Below are 13,406 nucleotides of genomic sequence, written 5' to 3'. Positions count from 1 at the left end.
ATGGAAATCCAACTGGGAGCTCCTCATGTGACTTTAGGCAATATGCTGTCCCTCAAGCCTCAGTTTCCTCAGTTATAAAATGAGGGGTGTAGGATTAGATGAGCAGTTAAGTACTTTTCTGATGGGGCCTATAGGATCTGTGTGGCTTCCTTAGAGGCTGCCTTGGGAGTAGCAGAGATGAAGGGGCTGCACTCACTGCTCCCTTTCCTACTTCACCCAGAGCTGCTCTATTGCTTAAGATTTTGTTTGCAAAAGGACTCTGAGGCCAAAATAGTTTGAAAAACATGGGTAAGTGGCATTCTGGGATCCTTCCAGCCCTCCTTCTGAATATACACCCTTGTATGATTTAAGGACAGTGCTTCATTCCTCAGCCTGGACACACCCTCAGAACCTTCTCACCACGGTGCTCTTGGCAGACACTCCCAATCTCTCTACAGCTTAATCCAGGGGTTGGCAAACTTTTTCTGTAGACGACCAGATAGTATTTACTTTAGGCTTTCCTGGCCACATATTTGTTTCACTACTTAACTCTGCCCTTATAGTGAGAAAGTAGCTATAAAAAATACGTAATAAATGGGCATGGCTGTGTTCCAATAAAACTTTATTTACAAAAACAGGAATTGGGCTGGATTTGGCCCATTGGCTGAGGTCTGCCAATTCCTACACTGTAATACTTCAACCTGACAGGTGAAGAAACTGAAGCCCAAGGAGGGGATTCAAGGAATTGGGTTGGGATCCCCATTTTCCCACAGTGAGTGTGCTTCCACCACACCACTTAGCCATGACTCTTGCCCTAAATTGAATTGCAGAGCATCTGAAGACTACAGGTTGAGGGAATGGTGCCTGGAAAGGACACGTGCCCCACTTCTGTCTCTCAGGAGATCAGTTTTCCTCTAGGTTCTCAGAAGGCTATAAAAAGCCCCCAAACTTGTCTCCTGCGAGCCGTGCTGTCAGTAAATTCCCCGGAGCTGGAATGCCTGCAATGTGGTGCCACATTCTGCCCCCACTGCAGCCTGACAGCTGTGCCCAGGAGAAGAATCATGCCAGGCCGGCTCTGCACCTCCACCCCACGTGGGGTGTGGCTGGGATTCCCCAAATGGAATTTCAGATGGAGGACGAACCCTGCCAGGGGCCCTCCTGGGTCAGCCCCTTTGTTAATTCCAGGAGGGAGAGAGCTCCCGGAATTCTAAATGCCAGGACTCTGAGGACTGCGGTGGGAACAGCGTGAAGAGTAAGAAGTAAAACCTCACAAGGGCTGCCTGACCTTCTCTGATGGAGGGAGTCCTGTGGAATTGTTCAGTTCCTCTTTCCCTCCTCTTCTTCTCAGCACCCTCCCTGTCTCCACCTTAAAATCTTTACCTAGTAGGTCCTTCATCTAACTAGTGGCTTACCTAGCAAGTCCTTCATATAACTAACCTGGGGATAATCCTTCAACAATCACAGAGAAGCTGCAGAGAGCAACAGTAACGAACTTAGATTGGAGGCAGGGAGGGCTGGGTAAATTGACCTTTCTAAGCCTCAGTTTCTTCACCTGTAAACTGAGAGTAATGACAGTACCTATTTCATGATTTGAGTCATGATGAGCCCTCAGTATAAGCAGCGTTTGACTGTAAGTGTTAAGCATTTGCTCTGTGTTTGACACTGGGAATGTGATGCAGAAGATGGATTCATATACACAGAGAGGTGACATTTCAATAAGTGCAGTACAATCTTCTAAATGCCCTGACCAAGGAGGGTGCCGATAACCCAAAGTCAGAGGGAAGCAAGAAGCGGGGATATAGCAAAGAAGTTTCCACAGGGAGATGATGCTGAGCTGGTCTTTCTCAGGAAGGGGAAAGAGCAGAGTCATCTTTTTGAACCTCAGCTTTTGCATCTGTCTAATGGGGAGAATGTCTCTGCTGTCCTCATCAGAGGGCAGTCACCAGGGTTGAGAGAAGACATAGAAGAGAAATTCAGGGCTGGAAGGGTCCTCAGAGAAAGGATGTTGGTGGTCAATTCTCTGTCTGTTGATTCTCCCTATTTCATGGGTTCCTTCTTGCCCACAGGGACCCTGCAGTGAATGACTGCTAAGTGAGAACAGGTGTGATTACTAGGGGCAGAGGTTGCCCAGTCTCTGCTCGAAGGTCCTCACGGATGCTCAAAGTCCCTGACACTAAGCTGAAATGAACAAAGTTGGTGAATGTCAAAAAGCTTCTAAAAGTTAAAAGCTTTATAAAATGTATGCTGTCACATCACAGAAGTGAGTGGCTGAGCTGGAGGTAGGACACAGGAGTTCTGCTTCCATGTCCAGATCCATTTCCACTGTGGCACTGAGTGCTGGATATTTAATTGAGGCTGGTGTTCACATAACTGAGAGCCCATGGCAGAGGGCAGGGCGTGTGTAGGGAAGGAGAAGTCTGAGATACATAAATGCATTGAAGGTGCATTTTGCACAAAGATATTTTGGGGAGGCGTAGAGGGAGTTAGATATAATATGGATATAATAAAAGGTTTGGATGGCTTTTTAAAGATGAAATGAGACATTTTGGGATTTCACAAGGCTACTTTGGGTAACAGACCCAGACCCTAGAGTCCCACTTAGTTGAAAGGTGTGAAATGCAGAACTAGAGTAAGCGACAGGGAATCCAGAAGGTGTTTGAGCAGGGTCCAGGGTCACGATAAAAGTAGTGCATGAGAACAGTGGTTGTCACCGCTGTGAGCACATCAGAATCACTGGGGGCTTTGCAAAAACTGCATATTCCCCAAACTCATTCCAGACCCACTGCTGTGGGTTGAGTTCCCCCCCAAATCCACCGGAAACTTAATCCCCACTGTGACAGTGGTAAGAGGGTGGACAATCCGATTGTGTTAATTGAAAGGGGGCCTTTAAAAGGTGATTAGATTGTGAAGACCACGCCTGCTGTGGATTGAATGTCCCCACAAAATCACTGAGGCATAACCCCTACTGTAACTATTAAGGGTGGGAAATCCTATTATGGTAATTGAGAGGGGGGCCTTGAAGAGGTGATTGGATTGTGAAGACTGTCCCTTTGTAAATGGATTGATCCATTCTTGGAATAATGAGAGTAGTTCTGGTGACTTTTTAAAAGGAGAGTGAATGAGGAGGTTCTCTCTCTCTGCTTCTGCCCTCTGCTGTGTGACACCCTGCTTTGCTATGAAGAGTCACTACCCACCAACAAGGCTTTCACCAGATGTGTTCTCTAGACTTTGGACTTCCCAGCCTCTGAAACTGTAAGCAAAAAGTATTGTTTCTTTATAAACTACCCAGTTTCAGGAATTTCTGTTATGAGCAACAGAAATGGACTAATACAATACTCTAGTGAATGGATTTATCCACTCATGCAGTAATAAGTTGAAGGTTTAATGTGTGGTAATGGGCGTGGTTCTGATGGCTTTAAAAGGAGAGCCAGTGAGAAGGTTAGCTGTCTGGCTCAGTCCATTAACCATGTGACACCCTGTGTCGCTGTAGAGAATCACCACCAAGAAGGACCTCAATGAATGTGTTCCTTGAACTTTGGATTTCCCAGCCTTCAAAACTGTAAGAAATAAATTCTATTTCTTTATAAATTACACAGTTTCAGGTATTCTGTTACAAGCAACAGAAACAGACTAATACAATCAGTGATCAGATCTTTGGGGTATATTTTCAGTAGGCTCCTCAGGGGACGATTACGAGCCCAGCTGGATTTGAGAACCACTGCTTTAGACAAATAGGGGGTGGTCCTTAAGGCAGGCTGGACAGTAGAAATAGGAAGCACCTATAGGAGGAGACAGGACATAGAAGAAGCAGCCATCCAAGACGTGTTTTCCAATAATAGTCAAGGATGAAGGCAAAGGAAATGATGGATAATGATGAAGTCTATGTTTGTGTCCCTAAAATGAGAATCATTGAAGTGGAGAATCTTGGGGCTGAAAGTGGCCAACTTCCACTCTGTGAGTTGTGTACTCTTTCTTTCATTTATTTATCTCAACAGACATTTATTGACCACCTACTGTGTGTCAAGGATGACACTAGGTGCTGGAGAAAGGGCAGCAAACAAGATGGGCCCTGCCCTCACACAAACAGCTAATTCAATCCCACAATTAGCTGTAATTGTGAACATGGCAACCAGTGAGACGTAGACGGTGCTCTGAGCACCTACAGCATGGAGTGTAGCTTGGGAGCTTGGGAAAGATCGCCTTGAGGAAGTAATGTTTGGGCAGATAGCCGAGAATGAGCAGGAGTGAAGGTGAAGGCACAAAGGATCCAAGGCTAGAAGGAGCAAGGCCAGCGTGAGGACAGCTCAGAGCAGGTGGTAGACAGGGACCCAAAGTGAGCTGCTGACCTGGGCAGAGAGCAGACAGGGCAGGCCTTGAGGGCCACCACAAGAACTGTAGTTTATATCTAATGAACAATGAGAAACCACTGAAGGGTTTGAGCATGATGCGATCAATAGTTTCAAATAACTGTCCTTAATTGCATCAGGCCCTCTTCTCCCCAAATCCCATGTCCAAGCATAGAAAACTCATAATTTCCATTGAAAGCTATAAAAGAGTATACATCTAAATAAAAAAGGAATGCTTTAGGTTGAAGTATACACTCCCAGAAGTGTCCTATTCTCTATAGTGTGCAAAAGGGTCATGCCTATGGAAACGTCTTGAATATCAGGTGACAGTAGTCTTTAATCTGTATATTAATGTGGTCCCCATAGGAGCCATTCTGTGGCTTCCCTGATCTGTGGCCACACAATCTCTGCTTAACTGCACCCCTGGCCAACTCCCATTCTATTGCTGAACAATTCACTTGTATGCTTCTCCCAGATCGAGCCCAAGTCAGCCTCTGTTTAACCTCTTGTACAGCCTTCTGGAAAGACTTTCTGTTACCTCTTCTACAGGACAGCTAGTTTGAGATCTGATCCCATGTTCCCACCTTCAAATTTAGTCTTGTTCACAAACACCCCCATTTCCTTCAATAGCTCCTTACATGGTTGCATTGTTAACAGAAAAAGAGAAACCGGAAGGGTCATCTGATTTGGTGGTGCATAAGACGAGTTCAGCACTGGGTCACTGGGAGACTGAGATAACCTTTGAGTAAAAATGTACCACAGGCAGGAGGTTTTACAGGAATGGAGCCCCACTGACAGCTGCTGATGGACGTCTGAGAGTCGCCTCATGGAGGGAAGGGGCTTGGTTCTCTACAGGAGTGAGCCGAGAGAGAGGGCAGAGGTGGTGGGGAGATAAGGAGAGAGAGGGAAAAAGCCATCAAAGGAGACAGAGACAGAGCAAGTGAGGGAAGATGGGAAATAACAATTAGTAAGCTCCTGCTGTGGGCCAGGTGCTGGGGGCTAGGCAAATATAATCACAATTCAGTCTCCCAATTCTGGGTGTCATTCTTTCTACTTTACAGACCAAGGGAATAGGAATGACTTCAATGGGTAACTTGCCTTAGAGAAGGAGAGTCCCAGAAGGTGTGAGCACCTGTAACAGTAGGATGGGGGGCAGGGAGAGAGGCAGAAAATGCTTCCTGGAGGATGGAGTGGTGGTTATTTAACCTAGACTTATTTGACTTAAAAAATCTACGCTTTTCCTATCTTCTCAAAATAGGGGAACACATTCAGAAAAAAGTAGAGGGTCAACAGCTACAGAGAAAGTCCAGGAGACGATAGAGGTGGAAGATTAGACTTTGTCCAGTAGAAGTGGAAGCCATTCGGGACCCTGCATGGGGCTTTCAGCAGAGGGTGTGACTGGAAGTGAGGCTGCAGGAGGTGAGAGGAGTGTACTGGCAGGAACAGGAGGCTGCGAGTGCCGACCTTTTCTTCGAGAAGTTTGGCCAGGAAAGAAAAGAGGAAAATGCTTAGGGGAAAGGGATGCACAGATGGCTACACTTTTATGTTCAGTTGCAAATTTTTTTCCTAAAGATTAAGAAGGGTATGAGAAACCAATGATATCCAAAAACAGGATTGTTTTTCTGGACTAAAGATGAGAATGGAGTAATGATAGATTCTTGGCAGAGGGTGGGAAGAGAGGAACTTACTTGGCAGGATGCTCACCCATGTGAAAAGGGGGACTTGAAACTGATAGTTGAGGGAGAGGCAGAAAAAAACCCCGATGAAAATGGAGAAGCCAAACACCACGGCAGCTGATGGGAGCAAAGAAATGGAAGCAGTGCCCAGTGACCAGCAGAAGCTTCTACAGGGAACACGGTAAGTCTAAGTCCTACGGCCCCATATGACTAGTGACACCCATTGCAGAGTGTGGCTGAAACTCAAGTTCTAGAAGACCTGTATTACCTTTTCCCATGACATTACAAATGAATACACTGAAGTTCAGAGAAATTAAGTAATTTGCTCAAGAACATACAGCTAGAAAGTTGCAGTCAAAACTCAAACCCAAGTTTGTCCATTCTCTGAACCACTCAGCTCTACTGAGTCCCTAGGCTAACAAAGATGACCTCATGGAACACGTATGGATGGAAAAGATGATTACAATATAGGTGTGTGTTCCTTTCAAAAGGACTGTTACGTATAGAGGGAGTAGAGAATGAACCTGGATGTCAGGGAAGAGGTACATCTGTATGAGCGTTCACAGCCTTGGGTGCAGAAGTTGGGTTAGCTATAGACTGCTTGGCCAATGGGAGCTGTCGGAAAGACATGGGCTTCCTAATCTGGATCTTACAGCTGGTCCCACAGAGGCAAGACACAGTCAGTATGGGTATCATCTCTTCAACAATAAAAATCTCATTCAATGAAAAGCAGAGCATCAGATCATTTCTTGAGTTGCCTGGGAGACAATATGATCTCCCAAAGAGTATAGAATGCAGCCAAAGAAATCCCCATCTTGGGTTGAATTCAACTGGTCAAAAAAGAACTAGTTGTGATGTGGAAAAGAAAGGAAACCTGGGGAAATCAATCACTTCACTTGAGTCGGAGAGATCAGACATAACCTTAGACATTAAGAAGGCAAATTAAAAAAAATAAATCAGAGAAAATTCAGACCAAAGACTATAAAGAGAAGATGGTTCAAGAATACTGGAAAGTTCACAAAAGCAAAATTGTGATGACATAACCATAATTAGTAGGCATAGACAGATAGAATAAAAAAGAGAACACGGACATGCTGGCCTATGTACTAGTATCCTATCAGTCACTCAGAAATATCATTTGGTCAGTCGTCCAGCGACTGAAGGTTAGAGATGGATTTCCAAGAGACAAGCACCTTGAAGGAACTCTGGGAAACAAAGAAGATTATGACATGACCTTTGAGTTGTACATAAAGCTGTCTAGATCAGTATTTAAAAATGGAGCAGGGACTCAAAAAGTGTCATCAAAGTGGGACCAGCTTGTGGAGGGAGCAAGCAAAGTTCTATAAAGTGGATTTAAACTGATAAGAACAGATACTACACTTGATCTTAGCCAAAAGGCCGAGAAGCGATATAAAGTGGATTTATTATGTTGAGTCTGATAAAAAAGATAGTAATTATTACAGTAGCCAGCATATACTGAATGATCCCATGTGCCAGATATTATTTGAAGTATTTTCCATGCACTTTAATATTTTCAACAATCCCAAGAAATAGGTGTTATCAGTACTCATAATTTATCCTCATGTGAGGATAGGAAGTTAACTTGTCCTGTAGAAGGTGGTATCTACAGTCATCGGGTTTACTCAAGTGCTCCCTTCACTAATGGTTGATTCTCTTTGAATGATACTCATGAGTCAGGAAATCCTGCTGGAAGGCATTTTGTTACAATATAAGTGATCCCTATGTCTGTTACTGCATCATATGAACCCTGCTTTCCTCATGGAAAGACACATATCCTGTTAGAAGAGAAATCTACCTCCAGGTTTGTTTCTGTTCTAGAGTCACTTGCTTTGATGCTGAGCTTTTATACTTCAATTGCTACAGGACATCTGAACAGTGCAGCTTAGGAATGATGGGGGTGCCCAGCGCCTGGAGCAGGAACATTTGGCATCTAGGCCCTGCTCGAGGGCTTGGCAGGTCACCTGCTACCACAAAGGCAGTCAGCAGCAAGCTTAAGATCAGGACTTTGATGCAGACAGAGCTAGGTTCAAATCCCAGCTGTGTGTCTCACATGGGGAATGACTGCAAATTAATGTCAGTGACCTAACCCTGCTGTTACGGACTGACTTGTGTCCCCCCCCAGACTCATATATTGAAGCCCTAACCCTGAGTGTGACTGTATTTGGAGACAGGGCCTTTATGAATTAATTAAGGTTAAACAAGGTCATAAGGGTGGGACTGTAATCCGATAGGACTGGTATCCTTATAAAAAGAGGAAGAAACAATGGAGAAGGGGCCATGTGAGGACACAGGAAGAAGGTGGCCAGGAAGAGAGGCCTCACCAGAAATTTACCTTGACAGCACCTTGATATTGGACTTCCAGCATCCAGAACTGTGAGTAAATAAATTTCTATTGTGAAAGCCACCTAGTATGTGGAACTATGTCAAGGCAGCCTGAGCTGACTTACACCTGCAGAGCCTGCTTTCCTGGGAGGTGTAATTAAAGATAGTACTCGCTCTAGCCCCCATCTCATGGGTGTTCTGAGAGAAGCCACGTAAAAGGCTGAGCCTGATGCTTGGCAAACGGTGAGAACTCGATGATTTCGGTTGTTACTGTTGTCAATACCAAAGCGTGGTTTCCTCCCCAGTACGCTGAGCATGGCAGTTCCACCCCCCACATGCTTGTATAAGGTTGAAATGAGTCCTGAGCTTCTTTTTTTAATTTTGAAACACAAATCCTTAAAAAAAATTTTTTTTAGATTGGTTGTGAATATTCATGAGACACAAAGCTGATTATCACCACTCCTGCCCAAGATGTGATGGCCAGATCCATACTGGCAGCATGCCCACTACCATAAATTGCGATTATAGCTTCTTAAACCTTCCCTGACAACAGAAGACAGTGCACACCTAGCTGGGGATGGGGCACAACAAGAAAGGTCTGCTGGAATAATTTTTGAAATCTCATGTTTTATCTTAGAAACATGTACAGATTTTCATTCTGTGCTTTGCTTTAACTCATAAGGTGCTTGCAATTATTTACCAGGTTGGAAAACTGAGGCACTAGACAGATAACCTGGCCTTGGGTGCCCCAGCCACACAACCACTAAATTGCATTTTGACTTTTTTACTTGCAAGTCATAAAGAACAGTTCTTTTTTTTTTTTAATAAAGATGACCGGTAAGGGGATCTTAACACTTGACTTGGTGTTGTCAGCACCACGCTGCCCCACGTGAGCCACGGACCGGCCCATAAAGAACAATTCTGATGTGAGGATTTAGTAATACTCTTTTAAAAATCAGCATTATAATTAATCAACTTGAGGTGCACTCTAAAGTGTGTTTCATATGACTAATTAAATTACTGTTGCGAGCTCCTACTACGTGCCAGGCTCCGTGTCAGCAGATTGATCAAAAAAGACCCACTCCCTGCCTCCCTGAAACTTACTCCTGGCTGGGGGAGGTAGGCACTAAACAGGTGGACGGCTAATGACCTCTTACAGGCTTGTGACAAGAGCTGTGAAGGAGAAGGAAAGTAGGCTAGGAAAGCAGGGTCAGAGTCCTCAATGAATTTCTGAGCACCCAGAGAGTCCTGGGAAGTCGCTTCCTAGGAAAGAGTGCTCTGGAGGCAGCCTCCTTAAGTGGAGGTGTTGGGTATCAAGCATTGACAACTAAGCGAATTATTGTCACTCTTTGAGGACACAGGGTGGACACAGTCTGTTTTCCACAAATCCGGGTAGGCCTAGGTATGGATTTTTGTATTAGAGACCAGGCAGGGTGGTATTTGACAACTGATGGGGAGTGAGGGGGTGGGGAGCAGTGCTCTTTGCTTTAGCTAATGTGGGAGGTGGGGACAGCAGGACTGAGGCAGGTGGTAGATGCCTCTCTTTCTGTTTTTCTTCCCTGACGGGTGTTTACACTGTTTGCATGCTTGTCCAGAAGTCAGTTAACAGGTGAGACACAGCCTCAGTCTCCAAAGAACCAAACAGAAGCCCCCTCCATTTCTTGCCTGCCCTTCCGAGGCCCTAAAGGGGAAGGTAAATGCAGTATTTTGTGTTGGGGAAGGGCAGGTGGGGGGATTGAACTGGAAGCCAGGGGTTCCCTCCAGCCCTCTGAGCTTCTTCAGTCTGGCTTTACCTGTAATGGGCATGCAGGAGAGGTTACTGACACCTGCTCATCCCTGCCCCCAGCATCTCCTGATTGCTTCCACGCACGTGTTCATTCTTTTTTTCTCATTTGGGGGCCTCAGCACAGCACACAGGCAGATGTAGGAGGGGTATGAGATTATTTGGGGGAGGGGAGGAATTTTCCATTATTAACAACAACTACGCTTCTCATGTTGGCACAACACTGGCCAGTTTACCAAGGTTAGGACCCTGGTGTTTCGATTCCCAGCCTTTGACACTGCCAGTGTGTCCGTGCCCGAGCAGGTCACTTTGCAGACACCCACATGCCTTGCCTATGTCTAGACCTTTACTTAAGATGTGCGCTGTCCCCCAGGTGAATGCTGCTCTCTCTGCTCCCGTCAATCCCAATTTCTGTAAATCCCCACCATTTATGTGAAATTCTGCCAAATACACTTATCCTGAAAAAGAATCGGAGCAGCAAAGATCGCACAGCTTGTCGCGAACAGAGCCAGGACACACACACACACACACACACCCAGGCACACACCCAAGCACACAGTAGGTGTTCACACGGCGCCGGGTATTTGGGAGTGTAACCTGCAAACGTCACTTTACCCTTCTTGAGTGAAGTAGGGTGGGAGGAGCTCGCTGTCCTCTGGAATCCTGTGGGGGGATCTTTTAGGAAGTGAAGAATCGAAGTGTATGGAAACTCCAGTTTCACACACAGGAGGCAACTCAGCCTCGGGACAGGAGGGGCCGACACACACACCGGGTTGCACCGGCAGCAGGCGGCACCTGCACACACAGCACCGCGTCTTGCAGTGCCCCCGCCCCACCGCCCACCTATCTCCCTCGTCCGGCTCCTCCCCGGCCTTAGATCGCCCGGTTTCCCTTCCCGGCCGCGCGCAGCAACAAGTGCGGACGCCCCGGCTCCTCTTACCCCGACCTCGGTCCATGGCGCCGGCCGGGATCCCCGCAGCGCGGAGCCGCAGGGCGCAGTGGCTCCGGCGAGGCTGGCGGCGGCAGCGGGCGCGCTGCGCTCTCGGGCGGTCCCCGCAGCCAGCTCACTTCGCGCGTCCCCTCCCCCAGACAGGATGCTCGCCGGGCGCCCCCGCCCCGCCCGCGCCCGCCCCCGCCCCCCGCGCCGCTCCCGGAATAGACCCGGCGCACGCCTCGCCCCCTGGGCCGCGCGGGCCGGTGTCCCGCACACGCCCGCGCCGCGCCCTGCCTGCCGCACGCCCTCCGCGGCCTCCCGCTGGGGGCTGGAGGACCCGCTTTCCATCCACACGCGTGTGTTCCCTGCCCGCGCGCCCCACCCCAGCCGGGACCACCGCGGGGTTCAACGTTGCTTGCACTCCGCTGGCGGTGGGGAGCTCGCTATCTCACCCCTCTGCCCACTGTCTCGGATTGCAGAGATTGTTAGACGGTGTTTTTCTTTGATGGAATAAAAGCTCCATTTTCTTGCAGCTGCTTCCCCTTTCCTGGCTTTGGGTTTATCTTCTCGATTGGACGAATCTTCCCTGATCACCTTCTAGCGCCAGATAGCGGACCGGGGGCCAATGCTGGTGCAATGTCAATAATGGTGCGAATGAGGAGTGAAATAATAGTAGAAAAACTAAGGTCTTCAAAAAGAAAGCCACCTAGGAAAAAAAGAAACGGGGAAGATTGTTAAAAGGTGGGCACTGGCTTGGGACACTTCTCACTTTTGAGGTTTTTCGTGAAGAAAATACTAAAACGGAGTGATTAAAAATTGTGGAAATGAACTCTTTTAGCATACAAAATATAGTGCAGTAAGTGCTGTCTTTACAGGTTAATTACAGGATGTAGAAAACATATGACTATGGCCAGTGTGGTCTAGTAATGGGACTTAAGTTTAAAGTTGTATAATGAATGTGAACTTCATCCTATTAATGTTTCTCTGTGAAAATAGGTCTGACTCATTTATAGACCACATCAACTGTCTGAATTGAAGACCCTTCATAAGGTGAACTTCAGCCCAATTGTCCTCCACCCCTACACCCCTCCTCCCCCAAATGGGCTAGGCCATGGTTTTCAGTTTTGACTAGGCCACTCCTTTACTTAAAACATTCTGGCATTGGGAACACCTTGTGCAAGGGCACAGGGGCAAGAAAGGGCGCGGGAAGAGCATCTTGTACTTTCCTGGACTGAGAATATTTTCTGCATTGCTTTTATGGGAAAATTAAAATTAATACCTGTTGCAAAATTGCATTGGTAATTTGTTTAATGTGTGTATGTGTGAGAATTCAGAGGAAACGTGTTGTAGTGAAAACACAATGGCATTTGAGTCTGAAAACTTGTGTATGAGCTCTTGCTCTACTACTTAGTAAGAGTATAACTTTCAGTCTATGAGGCTTGCTTGCTCATCTGTGCTATGGGAAACCTCATATTGACCTCACAGGGCTGTTGGGAGGGCCAATAGAATGACACAAACCCACTTTATAAACCATAAATAGCTCTGAAAATGTGAGCTATTATTATTTTCCAAGTTCCTCTTTGTTCCTGCCCACTTTTCCAATTTGAAAAGGTCAGTTTAAATTCTAAAGCAGCCAACCAACAATTTACAAGTGGATTAAGTCCCAAAAGTTCACTGTTTGAACTCTGAAATACTTGCAAATCAGGCTGTAAATTGTAGTTAAGTTCCCAGGCTAGCCCACTAGTAATAGTGGACTATGGGTATACTGTTTAAAATAATTTTTAAACAACAGAATGAAAAATTACTATTGCAAAAACAGATGGAAGCTTTTGTAGAGAGTTTTAAAAGAACTTTCAGAAACTTTCAAGGACTTTGAAGGTTTATTCAGAAAATTAGAACAGAAAAGTCAAAAGAGCCAAGGAGAATTTGTATGTATGCACTGAATAATTTCTCGAGTGTAATTGACTGAGCTGTGGTCTGGGAAAGATAAAATCGAGAGAACTCAAGTCTGCACACAGTTCTGAGAATAAACAAAAAGTTGCTGGGAAGGTATAGTGGTTCTGGTTTAAGTAATTACCCATAATGTCCACTAGATGGCAATGCTGACTAAGTTGACTACAGCTTGGTTGCTGTCGGGGTAGGTGAACGAACAGGCTATTTGTGGGTTTTGACAAGGAATATCGACATTTTTTTTTTTCTGTACTATTTCTTTAATGAGTTCTATATGCACCATAAAAACTATCCCCTCTGTCTGCCAGCTCACTAATGGACATTTCGCTCTTCAGAAATTCCTTTTGGGAGAACAAATCTAAGTAGGAATGATATGTGTCCTCAAGGAATCTGCA

General features: G+C 46.1%; 1 protein-coding gene and 1 non-coding gene across 2 annotated transcripts in view; both read right to left on the bottom strand.

The window, feature by feature from the left end:
* The window catches only part of AFAP1L1 (actin filament associated protein 1 like 1), a 65,737-nt gene extending 54,602 nt beyond the window's left edge, over nt 1-11,135 (bottom strand). The window contains exon 1 of the mRNA XM_063086937.1: nt 11,068-11,135. Coding sequence (XP_062943007.1) covers nt 11,068-11,083 — 16 coding nt within the window. The 5' untranslated portion in view covers nt 11,084-11,135. The remainder of the gene's footprint in view (nt 1-11,067) is intronic.
* LOC134371242 (U2 spliceosomal RNA) lies at nt 7,219-7,411 on the bottom strand. The gene has a single exon (XR_010022709.1). It is a non-coding gene; the product is annotated as a U2 spliceosomal RNA (small nuclear RNA).
* Nucleotides 11,136-13,406: the final 2,271 nt, after the last annotated feature.

Source organism: Cynocephalus volans, chromosome 2, assembly GCF_027409185.1.
Source record: "Cynocephalus volans isolate mCynVol1 chromosome 2, mCynVol1.pri, whole genome shotgun sequence".
Lineage (NCBI taxonomy): Eukaryota > Metazoa > Chordata > Mammalia > Dermoptera > Cynocephalidae > Cynocephalus > Cynocephalus volans.
This window is presented reverse-complemented; position numbering and strand designations above follow the sequence as displayed.